The sequence below is a fragment of the Rhinoraja longicauda genome, chromosome 9 (assembly GCF_053455715.1).
Source record: "Rhinoraja longicauda isolate Sanriku21f chromosome 9, sRhiLon1.1, whole genome shotgun sequence".
NCBI lineage: Eukaryota > Metazoa > Chordata > Chondrichthyes > Rajiformes > Arhynchobatidae > Rhinoraja > Rhinoraja longicauda.
In genome coordinates this window covers 40,608,550-40,626,841 of record NC_135961.1, presented here as the reverse complement: position 1 = coordinate 40,626,841, position 18,292 = coordinate 40,608,550, and the positions used below count along the sequence as shown (strand labels likewise).

Sequence of the window (18,292 nt, the reverse complement as noted above, 5' to 3'; positions counted from 1 at the left end):
TATCTATCTATTTGATCTTTTAATTTATATCTGCCAATCTCTTTGCATTGAGTTTCAAGTGGCATCATCTCTAAAAGCATTCTCCCAGACTAAGTGCACTGAGGGAAAATAAATTTCAATGCAACTTTGAAATAATAAGATATGTTCATCTAGGCTGGGTAATGAGGAGCCCAGAAAGCAGAAGCATATGCCAAAAGTCAGCCAAAAAGAGTTAAAAAAAAACAGGAAGCCATCCAGTGTTCAAATTCTTTGATAGTGGATTCAGTTACCTCAGGCTGCAAGGAATTACCAAGCTAAAGTAGCATATGGTCATGGTAAAATCCAAAACCATAGCATGGACCTCAAAAAGCAAAGTACAGATCTCTCAACAGAGGAAAATCAGTAGTTAATGGACACATGGGATTTTGAACAGGCAAGGACAAAGGCTTGTGCAGCAACTATGCCAGAAAAAAAAGGCATGCAGCAAAATGCACAAGGTAAAATTCACCGGAGTAAGAAAATGCTGTGGAGGTATTAAAAATGTCTTCACAACAAATCCAAACTTCAGAAAATTCAGCTTTTCCACTTGTACCTTCCTAAGAAAACAAAAACTAATGCTTGAACACTGTTCTACTGTTTACAACATTCTTTTTTTTTTTAACGTGAAGATTCTGTTTAAATACCAGAAAAATGTTCTTAAGGTCACAAGATAACAATCATTCAGGTGAGATTCTGAAGTCTGAGTTGTTTATAAAGTGCCTATGGTACACTTTAATGGCGTAAGGAACGTTCTCCCCAATATCCTGGCCAGTATTTATAGTTCAGCCATTAGTTTTCAAACTGATCATCTGTAAATACCTCATTGATGTTTATGAGATTTTATCATCAACAAAATAACTCTCATATTTTCCACATTACAAAAGTGACTATTCAGAAAAAAATACTTCATTGACTGTCCCAAGGCAATGTAATTTTTCACTTCCTACAATAAACTATCAAGTTTTAGGTTTGGAATACAGGCTACTGCATTTTCTTTGAGGCAATCTCCTTTGAGTCATCTAATATTGGCAGAACATGTACAGTAAATGGTAGAGACCTTAGAATCGTTGATGTAGAGACTATGATGTGCAAGTTCATAGCTCACTGAAAATGGCAACAGGTGGATAGGGTGGGGAAGAAGTCATTTACCTTGCTTGACTGCATAAGCAGAAGTATAGATTATAAAAATTGGGACATCATGTTGCAGCTGTACAAGACATTGGTTAGGCCACACTTTAGGCCAGATTTATAAAAATTTGAGGGACATTGAAAGGGTAGATAGTCACAGTATTTTTTCAAGCATGGGGGAAACTAAAATTGCAGAACAAGTTTTAAGGTGAGAGGGGAAGTATTTAAAAGGAGTTGTGAGGGGCAAGTATTTCCTACACAGAGGATGGTGGGTAGATGGAACAAGCTGTCGGAGGATGTGATAGAGCCTGGTACAATCATAGCATTTTAAAAGCATTTCGACAGTTAGATATATAAGAAAGAAATAGAAGGATGTGGGCTTTGTAAATGCCTCCCTTAAGGGAGGGGGAGGGGAGGAGGAAGTGGGGGTAGGGGGGATTGGGTGGGTCAGTGGGGGGAGGAGGGGGGGATAAGGGGGATTGAGTGGGGGGGTTGAGGGTGCTGGACCAATACAGGAGAGACTTTGAGTCCACGGCTCGCTCTCGCTGCAGCGCTGACGCCATGGGGCCCAGGTCAGTGACACCCTCTCCCCTTCCCTGTCCCCCCTCTACGAGGAATGGGCCCAACAGGTCCACTTGGTCTAGTACAATAAAATTACGAACTTGAAAATTTTGTGCACTATATTGTCATGCAAGAGTCTACGAAAGCAGAAACGTTGGACTTGTAGTAGAGAAGAAAACAACCCACGTGCTTCACGAGGACTTGACAAAACATCAGAAAATGGCAGTGTACAATGTTTAAAATGCTCAGTGTTGCAACAGATAGCAAGGGGGGAAAAACGGATTCTCGGATCCTTGAAACACAATCCCAAAATTTCTAGTATTTGTCTCTCCTATTGCATCATCCATCATGAACATGCAATTACTCAAAATTCAAAGGTTGACTTCAGCCACTCAAATGGGAAGATTAAAAAAATTTGTTAAAATCTCAAGATGAAAATAAATAACAAACCAAATGACATCTCATGCTGTTGTATTATGGGGCGTTATCTGCCAGTAATGTCTTAAACAGATTTGTGACATGATACAGCAACGTGAAGTGCTTTTCTTTTTATAAGTTGGAATGTTTGCAATAAAAATATGTATAAAAAACGGAAGACCTCTAGAGCAGGCCAAGGCAGAGTATCCTTTGGTAAAACATTTACCTCTTGACACTCTAAAACCATTCCACTATTTACAAGGCACAAGTCAGGAATATGGTGGAACATTCACTACTCACCTGGATGAATGCAGCTCCAATACCTCTCAAGACCCTCAACTACATCAGGGGCTAGGCAGCTTGGTATTCCATTGACCATTCTAAACATTTGTTTACTCCCCCACCAGTGCATACCAACTAGACTGCACAAATAATTAAATGCACTCCAAAACTACACATAAACACCTCCCAAATCTGCAACCTGTCCCACCACAGACAAGAACAATAGGAATAAAGGAACATCATTATCTTTGATCTCCTTTCCAAGTTGAACACCATCCTGAACAGGAAACGTTTCACAGCTCTTCCATCCAGAGGTTAAAATCCAGAAACGTATTTCCCAACACTACTCAGGGCCCAACATCAAAAGAACAGCAGCAATACAAGGGCACAGCTCATCACCGCCTTCTTAAAGGTAATTAAACTGGGCCTGGCCTTACTATTAACACCTAGATCACTGGCCAATACTTCCAAATTCATTTTATACCTAGACTTTTAAATCTAGCAAACAACTGTTTTAACTTTAGCAAAACGCAAAGTGCTGGAGGAACAGCAGGTCATAGAAAATAGGTGCACGAGTAGGCCATTCAGCCCTTCGAGCCAGCACTGCCATTCAATATGATCATGGCTGATCATCCAAAATCAGTACCCCGTTTCTGCTTTCTCCCCATATCCCTTGATTCCGTTAGCCCTAAGAGCTATATCTAACTCTCTCTTGAATACATCAAGCAACACCCTGTGGAGGAAAATGGAGAAGCGACATTTTGGGTTGAGGCCCTTCTTCAAACAGATTAAACGTTTGATTCCTTTCTCTCCTTGGGCAGCTAACCTACACCGGTGATAAGCGAATTGATTCCAGCCAAGTTCTAGTGCATCACAAGATAGTTGAAGAGGTCTGTGCAAAATTCTACCAGAGGCGATGCGTGACAAGTTGATGGTGGACAGTGTGTGGCTTTGAGATATTTCTGTGCATATGAAGCCATTTCTACCTCTGTATTCCCCACCCCAAGGGAGATTCTAAATTACTCAGTCCTTTCAAAAAGACAGGTTAGCTGCGGAATCACCAAATGTGGACCAGTCCACCGAGTTAAAGCAGTCGTGCAAGATGTCACCCGTGCCCGTTGATTAGCATTTCACAACTCTCTGTATCGGATCCTCCTGCTTAAATTTTTGTTTCCAGGCAGGGAGCAGAAGCACAGCTAGGTGATCAGATTTCCCGAAATGGGGTTGAGGGACAAAGCGGTAAGCATTTTTTATTGATGAAGAGCAGTGGTCAAGGGTGTTCTGGGCCCTGGTGAGACAATAGACATGGTGGTAATACAAGGTTGACTTGATTGGAGTCTCCGGCTACAACGACCAGAGCTTCCGGGTGTTTTGTCTCAAGGCTATTGATAATGGAGTTCAGTTCGTTCAAAGCAAGCTAGACGTCTGCATGGGGGGTGGATATAAACTGTTGTCAGAATAGCTGAGGTGAATTTCCTTGGCAGGTAATAGGAATGGCACTTCAGTCAAATATTCCAGGTCGAGGGAACATGAACTCGGCAGGACTGCTACGTCTGAGCACCACAAGGTATTGATTAGAAAGCAGAACCGCCGCCTCTAACCTTGTCCGAAGATGCTTTACAGTCTATCCGGTGAAGGGAGAAGCCCTCGGCTAAATGGCAGTCAGGTATGTCAGGAGTGAGCCATGTCTCTGTGAAACAGAGTACAGAAGTCTCTAATTTCTTTGAGGCAAGTCATTCTAGCTTTAAGTTCATCCAGCTTATTTTCCATGGATTGTATATTAGCCAGTAGAACATTTATTCTGTCAATTTATAGGATAAATCCATTCTAATATGTGTTTCGATGAACAAATCAACAATGACAGCCTCCCAATCTGTACATGTAGAACTGTCATTTGCATTCTGTAGCTCTATGACTTTGGTTGAAGTGGCTTCAATCTGGAACAGAACAACAGAGGTTGAAATATTTCCTTACCATCAAAATGAATAGCTCTACTGCAGATGGAGGTGGGATGTGATATTGAATAAGATTGAAATAAACAGTTTACCTTAGTTGGCTCCAATCTGCATTGAGATTTGTTTTATGGCTTGCATGTCATCCAATAGCAGAGGCAAAGTAAAGGCAGATTTGCAAAAGCAGCCAAACACGAGGACTCCCCCCCCCCCCTCCCCTTTTGTGAGGATATGAAAAAGCCCATGGATGATGCTGCTTGCTGCATTAATAACATACAGTCAAAAATAGAGGTTTAACTGTGAGGTTAACTCCCTCCATAGATAATCTCAATTGTTTGATTTATTTCTTAGGACACATACACTATTAAGTATTTTCCCTGACCAACATGAAAACGTAAAATTATGGAGAGAGGCTCACAATTCTCCTGATCCCCAATGCCAGAGAGAAATTGTGAAATGGATCTCCACAAACCTATGATGTTAAGACAGACATACTTGTCCATCAGATGTGAAAACCCTCAAAGTCATCACCAAACTGGTTCAGTGTTATCATACCCTCAATTTTAAGGTTAAAGCTGGGAACCATGCCAAATATTTGTTGGGTAAATTCATGTTCCAAAGAAATATGGATGTCATAATCCTCTCAATTAGAGTATCCTAACAGAACATAACCAGTTCTATAGATATTCTACTAATCAAATGCTGCTTCCAATTCTCCTTAGATCACCAGCCTTCTCTCACAACAGGAGATACCACATTGCTCTTCACTGTGATGTTTTGAACCACAATCGAAATAATTCAATATTCAACTTAGTTGGCAGGGATGAGTTGGGAGACAGACAGTTTTCATACCATATAACTCTTGACTCTTTAAAAACTTTTATGGATTCATCAACAATGTTACAAGAACATTATATTTTCAAAACAAAGCATTTTATAATTATGTGTATGAAACACACAGAACAAATTATTCTTCATTGGTATCTTTTGAAACAGTTACTTCTTCCAATTTCTCAAAATATTTATTCGCAAGTGAAATTCCAGCACCAGATATATCATATGGCACTCTAAAACAATATCAAGACTATGGGAATTACATATAACATATTCAATTACTTTAGAAAAGTACTCTAGAAAGAACTTATAGACACCTGTGAAATTAATTCGGAGAACATAGAATTGTACAGCACAACAGGCCCTTCAGTCCACAATGTCTGTGCCTAAAACGATGCCAAAAACCAAATTTTATCTACCTGTGCATAATCCACATCCCTCCAATCCCTGCATATCAATATGCCCATCCAAAAGCCTCTTAATTGCCACTATCGTATCTGCCTCCAGCACCAACCCTGGCAATGCTATGCAGGCACCCACCAACCTCTGTTCAAAAAAGGTTGCCCGCACACTTCCTTTAAACTTTGCCCCCCCCTCACCTAAAAGCTATTCCATCTAGTTATTGATTTTTCCACCTGTGGAAAAAGGTTCTGTGTCTACCATTCTACTTCTCTCATAATTTTTGCATAGTTCCATCAGGTCTTCCCGCAACCTTCGGCATTCCAGAGAACAATCCTAGTCTGTCCAACCTCTCCCTGTAGCAAATACCCCTAATCCAGGCAACATCCTGGTAAACCATTTCAGCACCTTTTCAAAAACCTCCACATACCTCCTGCAATGGGGTGATCAGATCGGCACACTTTCGTCCAAATGTGGCCCAAAGTCCTATAAAGCTGCATCTTGACATCCTCACTCTTGTACTCAATGCCTTGATCTATGAAGGCATTAATACCATATGCTTCCATACTCTATTTGCTTGTGTTGTCACTTTTGGGGAGCTATAGACTTGGACCCCAAGATCCCTCTGTACATCAATGCTGTTGAGGGTCAAACCATTAATTGTATAATTCAGAACAAGGAAATGTGTGCAAGGATACGAAATGCTCCATCAGCATGTACAACTGGAGTATTAAATTCTATAGCTCCAATTCATAGAATTACACAATCAATCAGCACAGACATTTGTTATAGGTATGTCGAATGATGACTACAATAATCATTTCAATTCTCAACTCCTCAGTGTCTGCACACACAAGACTGGACAACATTAACACCTAAACAAGATGCTGGAGGAACTCAGCAGGTCAGACAGCATCTGTGGATGGAATGGATAGATGAACTGTCTTCAGTCAGAAAGGTCCTCGAGCAAAAAGTCGCTGATTCATTCCCTCCACAGATACTGCCTGACCTGTTGAGTTCAAACATTTAGTGTTTTGCACAACATTCCAGCACCTGCAGTTCCTTGTGTCAACAGAGACCTGGACTGATATATTGCAACTAAGCTTCACCACACCAAGTACAAGATAATAACCATCTCCTTCTCTGTTTAACATCAGTAGATTTGTCATCATCAAAATTCGATGGGAGTTACCACTAACGAAGCCGAACTGGACAAGCCACATAAATGCTGCAACTGAACACCAAATCAGAGATTGACAATTATTTGGGGTCTTTTCAAGGCACAAGTCAGGAGCATGATGGCATCATATCTAGATCAAACAACATACAAGAAACTTGACACAAGCCATGCAAAGAGCACACTTGACTAGCTCACCTTACACCACATTAAAACATTAACACTGTCCACAAATGCTTCAAATTGTCTCATGGTAAATCATCTGCAAAGTACACTGCAAAAACTCACCAAGATTTCAACAGTTACCTCCTCAATGGCCATGCTGATAACGCATGCATCCTCAAACAATAAATAACTAAATAGTCTGATGAAAAATCTAAACTCATAATTCCCGACTGCATAAACATTTATGAGCATATGGAAATGTACAAGTTCCTCTTAGGTTATACACCATCCTGGTGAAAGATATTCACCAGTCCTCCATCATTACCAAATAAAATATTCTGGTACTCACAACCTTATAGCTGTACAGAAAGACCCTCAAGAGGACTAATACAACCTTCAAGATGGAGGCTCATTACCATCTTCTCAAGGGAAATTACAAATAGGTAATAAATTTCAGTATTCCCATTAAGCCTCACAACCAATGAAACAATAAGATATTGTGCCAGCATTTTGAAATAGCTGTGCAATTAGACCCAAATTTTCCCCATTGACCTGAAAATCTTTCCTGTTCAACCTTAGGTACAAATCACTTTTGAAAGCTACTTTAAAATCTGGTTTCACCATCCTTTGAACAAGTGCATTTCAGATCATAAACAAGTACACAAATTGAATCAGAAAATATTGGAAATATTCAGATCAGCCAACACAATTGGAGAGCGAACATGAGTTAGCATTTGAGGCAAATAGGGTTTCATCAGAACTGGGTATTTCTAGATATAAAACATCACAGAAATAGGGGGAAAGGTGGGGAGAACAAAAAGGAAAGTTATTAGCAGATTAGAGGCGAAGAAATATTGAAGGACCAAAGTGGTGATGGGAACAGCTGAAAGATTGAAAAGAAAGGCTAGGAATAAAGCTTTTAAATCATGAAAACGCTTTATAAACAAGTTTGTAGTTTAGCTGTGTGTTTTTACATTTGAAAGCAAACTAATAACATGTAGAACTAACATCATTCCATATTCAGTTTGCTCAAGTACTTTACACCAAAATCTTCCACAGACAGCACAGTGCCGCAGCTGGTATAGACAATAGACAATAGGTGCAGGAGGAGGCCATTCGGCCCTTCGAGCCAGCACCGCCATTCAATGTGATCATGGCTGATCATTCTCAATCAGTACCCCATTCCTGCCTTCTCCCCATACCCCCTGACTCCGCTATCCTTTAGAGCTCTATCCAGCTCTCTCTTGAATGTATTCAGAGAATTGGCCTCCACTGCCTTCTGAGGCAGAGAATTGCACAGATAGCTGCTGCCTCACAGAGCCAGAGACACAGGTTCAATCCTGACCTCGGCGCTATCTGTGCAGTTTGCACATTCTTGGGTTCCCTCTGGGGGCTTCGACTCCCTACTACATCCCAAAGATGTGTGAGTTTGTAGGTTAATTGGCCTTCAGTAAATTGCCCCTAGCGTGTAGGAAGTGGATGAGAAAGTAGGGTAACATAGAACTCGTGTGAACGGGAGATCGATGTTTGGTATGAACTCAGTGGGCCAAAGGGCCTGTTTCCATATTGTACCTTTCAATTCAATACACACCCCCAATAAGTTACACATGCAAGACCAATTACCTCTCAACATATCTTTCCCTACATGCAGTCTAAACAGCATAGAAACAGGCTGTTTGGCCCACTGTCCATGCTGACAATCACACTAGCTCTATGCTATGATGCCTCTTAAACATTAACTTCCAAATTAAAAGATTTTATTATTTCGTAGGCCTAAACCTAGGATTCAGTATCACCCGAATCACATCACCTATTCACTATTAGAAACTATCACATCTCCAACAGACATCAACAGAAGGATAGTAGAGGATATGAAAAATAATCAAATTCTGTTCCATCTGGGGCCAGGCATATCAAGTAATCAGAATACAATGAATACATAAATCTGCTTTTGTCTTTTTTGTGCCCAGTATTTACTTGCATGCAAGATGTTTTCTGTAATCATGGCAATGCTTTGCAGAAGCAACAATTGTTTTGCAACAAGTGTCTTTTTTTTTTTTTAAACCCTTGCACAATAATAACAGTGAATTAAATATTAGAAAGAGTGTTTTAAAGTGTTTCCATTTGAATTATTCTTTTAATAATTCAAACTGACCTTTCATTCTCAAAATTAATTCAAATTACTTGCCTCAAAATGGAATGGTAACTAACATTTTTGTTTTATGAACTGGGCTTGTGTTTTATGAAAACAATTAATTCTCAAAACTGAGTTCTGACACAGATTGGAGAAAATAAAGATTGGAAATGTGTTCCTTGCGTCCTCTTTGTTCTGTATTATATTCTGCCAATATCCCCTCCAAATTCCATATTTTAACTTAAATCACACTAAACAAAATAAAGGCAGAATCTGAAACCTCACGTTGCAATCATTTTCCTGCTGTTCGCTGAACAGAAATCCACAGACATCACCTTACAATGCGCATGCACCTTGAAAACAATCACCCTACCCAGCCCCAAAATTTCCGAACCATCAATGATTCCAAATAGGACATTATTTACACCAGGAAATAAAGCAAAAGAGACAGCTAAAACTACTTGAATTGCAGATTCAGAGGGTGATCTTGAAAGACCAATATCATAACAACACTGAAACATTCCATGACGTTGCTCTCCAATGAGAATGCCAGTTCAGTAAAATCAGTCAAACCTAGAAATCCAAATTTCCCGTTGAGGCAACTGGCTGCTTCATACGTCTTCTCCATCCTCTCGACTGAAGCGTTGATATTGATGCTCTATGTACACGCCTTTGGCTGAATGACCACCCAAACAAAATAAAAACGCAAGCCTTCCCACCCAAGCAAAAGATACACAGCAGATGGCAGCGATACGAGTTGTGCAATGAGGGCCCTTACCTTGCGCAGAGCGGCGACCAGCAGACCCCGCCATTTAGGCGCATTGTCCTCGCTGAACAAGTCGTACTGTTGCTGCGGCTGTTGCATGGCGCTGCCTGTCCTGCTCACGGCAAGGGGCGGCCCGACCTCCTCCTCGATCGCCACTCCTCGGGGGTGATCCCGGAGAATATATTGCTCTTCCAACCCCCTCCTTCTCGCCCTCCTGTTAAGCAACTACCTCACTCGCCCTCCCTTACCCTCCCTCCCTCCCCCCTTCTCGCTTCTCCCCCTCTCACACTCCCCCCTTCCTTCTCTCACTCCTTCACTAATCAGGCCTTGGCCGATCGCCCCTCATTCCAGTCACAGCGACAATTCTCCCCCCCCCCCTCCCCCTCACCCCTCCCTGCCCCCCACCCTCCACCAACTGAAAGTTTCTGATCGTTCTTGCCGCCGCCACCACCACCACCCAACCCCCTTCCCCAGGCCCCCACCCCCTCGGGCTGTGCTGTGTCCTGCCCCAGGCCCGGACCCGGCCCGCAGCGCCCCGCCCCCCACCCCCCAACACTCGGCTGCTGTCCGGCTGGCGCGCGCGCGCCGGGGACACCATCCGGCTGCCCGGGCAACCGGGGGCAAGAAGGGGCGCGCGGGACGCACCAACGGCCACCCGTCCACGAGCCGCAGCGCGGGCTGGGCTCGGCTCGAGAGCGGCGGACAGTCGTTGCCCCGGATCTCCGGAGGAGTAGCGGGGGCACTCGCCAGCTGACCTCGCTGATATTCACACCAAATCTTCCTTATTTTCCCCTCCCCTCCTTCTACACTGTTGCGATCACATACTGGAAGACAACCCCGCTGCCGGCGGCGGTCCAGAAGGTTAGTTGAGGGAAAGTGTTGGCAGGGGCAAAGGGTTGGAGAAATCGCCTTCAACACAAAAATGTCCCGAATGTTGCCTTCAAACTTGAGGTCTCAGCGCCGCTGCGCATGCGGGCCGCCGCATTTTTTTCCGCCAAACGCGGAAAAGGGAACGGTGCCCCCGCCTGCGCACTGCCGCCCGCAGAGCGTTCTGGGAAATGTAGTCTGTTTAGCAGATCTTGGTCTGTGGGCAGCGAGTTGCAGATGCTGGAAGGATGAAACAAAAAGCAAGATTCTGGAAACATTCAGCAGAGAACTGAGGAGCTTCGCATTGCACGTCAACGACCTTTGATTAGAGCTGAGTACTGTGCATTTTCAGCAATTTCCAGTGTTTGATGCGCCTGCTGCAGTTTCAATGAGCGAGCAAGATCCTGTGCAATAAAATCATGCAACTTCCAGTACCGGCGGCCGTACTGACGTACGGTTGAACTCTGCGGCTTGATTTTGCTCCCGGAATCAATCCTGCCGCAGTTTGACCTGTTGAAGCAAAATCAGTGGAGACGCAAGGAACTACAAATGCTGACATTTTGAGCAAACCACAAAATGCAAGAGGATTTCAGAGCGGTCAGGCAGTATCTGTGGAGGGAATGGACAGGCGACGTTTCGGGTCGGGACCCTTCAAACCTATTGGATTGTGCACGTCGGGTTGAAGGTTTGAGGTGAAAAGGAGATAAAGGGTGTCAGATGAGAGAAGAGGAGTGAAATGTAAAGACGGGCGGGGCGGGGCGGGGGAGCCCTGCTTGCGACTGCGGATATCCAGACCAGACCATCCCACACATGGTGAATGACTGCTCACTGAGGCTTTTCCCTGGTGGCATCAAGGCCATCCACCCAGCAACTGATGCTGCCCTGGCCTGGCCTGGATGTCTACCCTTGACTTACAACTTTCGGCTGTGCACGCTATACGCAATAAAAAGACCTCAAACCTTTGTCACCACCTATCTGCCAAACACCCGTCCCTCACCTGTATCTACCTATCACTTTACTAGGTTTTGCCCCCCACCTCTCTTTTTCAGCGTCGTCGTCCCCGTTCCCTCAACTCCATCAGTCCAAAGGGCCTTGACCCAAAATTTTGTCTGTCCATTTCCCTCCACAGATGCTGCCTGACCTGCTGAGTTCCAAGAACATCTGCAGTTTCAGCAATGTAAAGGTATCCAGGAGACGTTCTCCTTTTTCCCTTTAGTGTGGCAGCGCATATGGCAATCTATATTTTCAAGTGTCAAGAAAGTTTAATTGTCATATGTACCAGCAAAGGAACCATGAAATTCTTACTTACAACAGCTTTATAGACACATTCATGCAATAATATACAGATAAATATACAATGATTAATAATACAATAAATTCATAATAAGTAATACCAGGTAAAAAAACTGTGGTCCTTGGTCCCGATCTTCCAACCTACCTCATTGTGGACCTGGGTGTTTTTCATGGTAGTGTAAAGCTATAACGCCATATTCTGAACTTAAGTATTTTTCTCTTTGTACTATCTGTTGTACATAGGTATGACTTGATTGTATTCATGTACAGTACAATTTGATTTGACTCAAAAGCTTTTCACGATATCTTGGTACACCTGACAATAATAAATCAAAACCCATACCTACCGAAACAACTTAATAGAAAGTTTGTCAAAGGGTCACAGAAAATGTGTCAAGCAAGGAATTTACAACACAGAAGGATGTCAGCGCACATCATTTTTTTTTTCCTCCGGATTACAGCATCTGTGCTCCCCTGATGCAGTGTTGACTCAAAACATTCCTTTCTTCCAGCAGTTTACTTTTGCTCTAGGTTCCAGCATCTGCAGTCTCTTGTGCCTTCATGTTCATGCTGACTATTAAAAGCCAATACCGCAATGGTACATATACCTTATACTTAATGGGATGTGGTTTCATAGTTTAGTTTGGAGATACAGCATGGAAACAGGCCCTTTGGCTCAATGAGACTGCACTAACCAGCAATCGCCCATACACCAGTTCTATCTTGCATGCTAGGGACAATTTTTACAGATGCCAATTAACCAACAAACCTGCACCTCTTTGGAATGTAAGAAGAAACTAGAGCATCCGGAGAAAACCTACACGGTTACAGGGAGAATGTACAAACTCCTTACAGACAGCACCCATAGGATCGCACCCAGGTGTCTGGCGCTCTAAGGCAGCAGCTCTACTTCTACACCACTGTGCCGCCTGATGTAGGGTTGATATATAGTTGATGGGCCAAGTGGCTTCCTACTATCATCTATAATTCTATAGTTCCAGCGTAAGAAAGCTGATCCAAGTGGATTTGATACTTCAACTATTACAAAAGCATTACAATAAGGAAATAAATGAAAGCTACACATTCCATGTTACAGTGTAAAAATAATTAAGAAAGAGAGTGGTTAACAATAAATAGGAAAAATACATTTTAGAAAGAACTGCTGAATTGTTTACAGACAAGATACAGAAGGAATAAAATTACACCTGAGTTGAGATATATGTTAGAAAGAAATGCTAAAGTAAAGATGGCAGGAGAAAAGGCAAACCACATCACATTTGAAAGCACAACAGAGAACTTATTGGGAATACTGTTCCATTTTATCAGAACATTATATGTTATGCTCCTGGGCTTGAGTATAAGATAGGTTACTGTTTGCTGTTCTGAGGAGAGCCATTAGTTTCAGTGATGTTATGTTAAGGTGGGACCCATTTATCTTAAGGGTCAAGAGTGTTTAATTGTCATATGTACCAGCAATGGAACAATTACATTTTTACTTGCTGCAGCCTTACAGGTTCATTAGCACAATAACAAGAAGATAAATATATAATGATAATACAATAATAACCATAATATTAGGTAACCACAATAGTGCAAAACCGAAGTCCGTAGTGGAACCAAAGACAATCTACTGCAGATCATGGTTGCTGAGGTTAGTGTTGCACAGTTTTCAAGAGCCTGATGGTTGCTGGGAAGAAGCTGATCTTGAACTTGGATGTCATGGTTTTCAGGCTCTTGTACATTCTTCCCGATAGTAGCAGTGAGATGAGAGCGTGGCCAGGATGGTGTGGGTCCTTTATAACATTGATTATTTGGATGGATCTGACCCCATTATTTTCAGAATGTGATTAAGTTCTCCACTTGGTGACATTTCCCTGTGTTATTTGTGAGTTCCTAATGTGCACAAATAGATGTGGCATGACCAAAAGTAATTGTGAAATATATTAGGAGGTCCTGAGAGATTCCAAAAGGTAAAATGTAAACTATTATATTTTTCTTAGTCATAAAGTTCGCAATTACCTAATACATCTTTTGTAATTCATTGTACCGGCCATTACATTCCACACACCAACATCATTTACATTAGGTTTAGGTTCATTATTGTTACTTGTACAGTGAAAAGTTGTGTTTTCCGTGCTATCCAATCAGATTAGGTAATACTATACATAAATACAATCAATTCACACACAAATACAAAAGGTAGATCAAAGGGAAGATACAGATTGCAGAATATAGTTCTCAGCATTGTAGCGCGTCAGTTCCAGAGAACAATGCAATGGAATAAAGGTGAATCAGACTGTATCTAGCTTATGGAAGAATTGTTCAGATGCCTGATAGAGTGAAGAAGCTGTTCTGAGTCTAGTTCTGCCACTTTCAAGCTTCTGCACCTTCTGCCAGACGGAAGCAGCGAGAAGAAGGAATGACCGGGGTGCAACGAGTCTCAGGTTATGTTGACACAAGGAACTGAAGATGCTGCTTTTTGCAACAACAAAAAAGATACAACGTTCTGGAGTAACAGAGCAGGTCAGGCACCATCTCTGGAGGACCCACTGAGTTACTCCAGCACATTGTGTCCTTGATCATGTTGGTTGCTTTTCCCAGGCAACGTGAAGTGTAGATGGAGTAAATGATGGGTAGTCGGGTCTGTGTGATGTGGTGTTAATGCTTTATGTTATGTTGCATATGTTAGCTTTTCATTCCCAAACATTCCACCTTGGAATACAAGAAACTGCAGATACTAAAATCTTAAGTTAGACACAAAGTGCTGTAGGAACACAGTGGGTCAGGTAGCATCTGTGGAGGGAAATGGACAGGTGACTTTTTAGGTCGGGACCCTTCCTCAGACATTCCATCTGGGATAGGTTTGTGGGGTTAATACCCGCGGCTATCCCCTCGGTCTCCATTGGCAGGACGACCCCTTAGCATGGTCCTTCCTCAAAGAGCCTTGGCAGTGGATGCACTGAGTTTGCATTTCTTCATTATGTACTTCATTGTGTATGGAATGTACCAGGTCGCAGTACTCACTAATGGATATCTCTTAACTCGAAGACCAACAGGTGTTGGACAGACCAAACATCTTAAATGTTGCCTCTCAGCTTAAAGCCTTTGGGTTTTGACATTTCTACCATGGGAAAAAGGTTCTGACTGTCTATCCTATCCATACCCCTCATAATTTGATATACTTCTATCAGGTCTCCACTCAACCTCTGACACTCCAGTCGATGTTGGTCTGTGTGTGTGTGTCTGGAAACAGCCATAGTCACAGATCTTATGCTGTGTTTAGACTTACAAGGATATTGGCAGGACTTGAAGGGCTGGGCTAAAGGGAGAGTTTGGGCAAGCCAGAACTTTATTTCTTGGAGCGCAAGAGGTTGAGGGGTAGTCTTATAGATAGGGTGAATGCACATCGTCTTTTTCCCCAGGGTAGAGGAATCAAGAATCAGAGAAAGTGTGAAAGAAGGAACTGCAGATGCTGGTTTAAATTGAAGATTGGCACAAAAAGCTGGAGTAACCCAGCGGGACAGGCAGCATCTCTGGAGGGAAGGAATGGGTGACGTTTCAGGTCGAGACCCTTCTTCAGACTGGCTAGGGATAAGGGAAATGAGAGATATAGATGGCGATGTGGAGAGATAAAGAACAATGAATGAAAGATATGCAAAAAAGTAACGATGATAAAGGAAATAGGCCATTTGTTTCCAACCATTGTACAAACAAGCTGTTTGTAGGGTGAAAATGAGAAGCTAATGCGATTTGGGTGGGGGATAGATAGAGAGGGAATGCCGGGACTACCTGAAGTGAGAAAATCAAAATTCATGCCACGGGTGGCAAGCTGCCCAAGCGAAATATGAGATGCTGTTCCTCCAATTTACGTTTAGCCTCACTCTGACAATGGAGGAGACCGAGGACAGAAAGGTCTGTGTAGGAATGGGAAGGAGAATTAAACTGTCCAGCAACCGGGAGATCAGGTTGGTTCAGATTGGCTGAGCGAAGGTGTTCCGCAAAACGATGGCCCAGTCTGTGTTTGGTCTCACCGATGTATAAGAGTCCACATCTTGAACAACAAATAGATGAGGTTGGTGCAAGTGAACCTCTGCCTAAACTGAAAGGACTGTTGGGGTCCCTGGACAGAGTCGAGGGAGGAGGGAAAGCGACAGGTGTTGCATCTTCTGCGGTTGCAGGGGAAGGTACCAGGGGAGACAGTAGTTTGGGTGGGAAGGGATGTTACCCAGGGAGTTGCAGAGGGAACGGTCAATGCGTTAGGCGGAAAGGGGTGGAGCTGGGAAAATGTGACTAGTGGTGGGATCCCTTTGGAGGTGGTGGAAATTTCGGAGGATTATGTGTTTTATGCGACAGCTGATGGGGTGGAAGGTAAGGACTAGGGGGACTGGTCTCTGTTGCGCCTAGGGAGGGGAGAGCAAGGGTGGAGCTGCGAGGTACCGAGGAGACACGAGTGAGGGCCTCATCTATGATGGGAGAGGGAATCCCCCGTTCCCTAAAGAATGAGGACATCTCGGATGTTCTAGTATGGAACACCTCATCTTGGGCGCAGATGCGGTGTAGACAGAGGAACTGGGAGTAGGGGATAGAGCCTTTGCAGGAAGCAGGGTGGGAAGAAATGTAGTTGAGATAGTTGTGTGAGTCAGTGGGTTTGTAATAGATGTCATTCAATAGTCTATTTCCTGTGATGGAGATTGTGAGATCAAGAAGGGGGAGGGAGGTGTTGGAGATGGTCCAAGTAAATTTGAGTGCAGGATGAAAATTGGTGGTGAAGTTGAAGAAGTCCATGAGTTCTGCATGGGTGCAGGAGGTAGCACCAATGCAGTCATCAATGTAACAGGGATAGAGTTTGGGGATGGGGCCAGTGTACGCCTGCAACAGGGATTGTTCAACGTACACCAAAAAGAGGCAGGCATAGCTGGGGCCCCCTGTGGTTGCCCACAGCTGCACCTTGGACTTGGAGAAAGTGGGAGGAGTCAAAGGAGACGTCGTTGAGGGTGAGAACCAGCTGCGCTAGGAGGAGTAGAGTGTTAGTAGAGGGAAATTGGATGGTTCTGCAGTCGAGGAAGAAACGGAGGGCTTTAAGGCCTTCCTGGTGGGGGATGGACCAGAGAATATAGGTTTAGGGAGGGGAAAAATTTAATAGGAACCTGAGAGGCAACATTTCCACACAGGGTGGTAGGTATATGGAACAAGCTGCCAGGTGGTATTTGAGGTAGATACAATAGCAGCATTTAAAAGACACTTGGACAGGTACATGGATAAGAAAGGTTTAGAGGGATAGGAGCCAAATGTGGACAAATGGAACTGGTTTAGATGGGGCATCTAGATTAGCATGGATGAGTTTGGGCAAGGGCCTATTGCCTTGCTGTTTGACTCTCTATGTAGCTGCTTGGGGTGAACTTTGAAAAACATCACCTCCTGACTTTTCAGACCTCCTCCACAGTCCAGCACAGGAGCAGGTCCTTCATTCCACAATGTCCATGCCGAACATGATGTTAAGTTAAACTAATCTCTGCCTGTATGTGATCTATATCCATCCATTTCCTGCATACGATACAATAGAACTTTATTTATCCCAGGAGGGAAATTGATCTGCCAACAGTCATAAAAAGACAGAATACTCAAAACACAAAATATATGAAACATGAAATTAAAGTGATGAGTGGAAAGCCTTTGGGGATGTGAAAAAATTGGGGAGGGGGTTGGAGGAGAATCAGTCAGCCTACCCCATGACAGAAGGGGAGGAGTTGTAAAGTTTGATAACCACAGGGAAGAAGGATCTCCTATGGCGTTCTGAACCCATGTGCCCGCACATTTCCATTAAACTTTCCCCAAGGAATGCCGTCTAGTCTTTGACATTTTTACACTAGGAAAAATATTCTGATTGTTAACCTTTTCTATGCATCTCACAATTATATAAACCTTTTTGAGGTCTCCACTCAACCTCTGATGTTCCAGAGGGAACAATCTAAGTTTGTCCAATCTTTTTATAGCTATGCCCTCTAATCAGGTAACATCCTGGTAAACATCTTCTGTCCCCTCTCCAAAGCCACTGCATCCTTTCTGCGTTGAGGCAATCAGAATTGCACACAATACTCCAAAAGTAACCTAACCAAAGTTTTATAAAGCTTCCTGACTCTTATATTCTATGTCCTGACTGATGAAGGCAAGCATACCATATGCCTCCTTTACCAGTCCATCTACTTGTATCGACAATTTAAGGGAGCTGTGGACTTGAATCCCACAATTCACAATCAATGTTGCTGAGGGTTTTGGCATTAACAGTAACCTTTCCCATT

General features: G+C 43.1%; 1 protein-coding gene across 2 annotated transcripts in view; it reads right to left on the bottom strand.

Annotated features, from left to right (window-relative positions):
- The window catches only part of sos1 (son of sevenless homolog 1 (Drosophila)), a 139,498-nt gene extending 129,436 nt beyond the window's left edge, over positions 1-10,062 (bottom strand). For both annotated transcript variants that reach the window (XM_078405267.1, XM_078405268.1), the window contains exon 1: positions 9,846-10,062. In XM_078405267.1, the coding sequence (XP_078261393.1) occupies positions 9,846-9,932 (87 nt within the window). In that variant the 5' untranslated portion in view covers positions 9,933-10,062. The remainder of the gene's footprint in view (positions 1-9,845) is intronic.
- Positions 10,063-18,292: the final 8,230 nt, after the last annotated feature.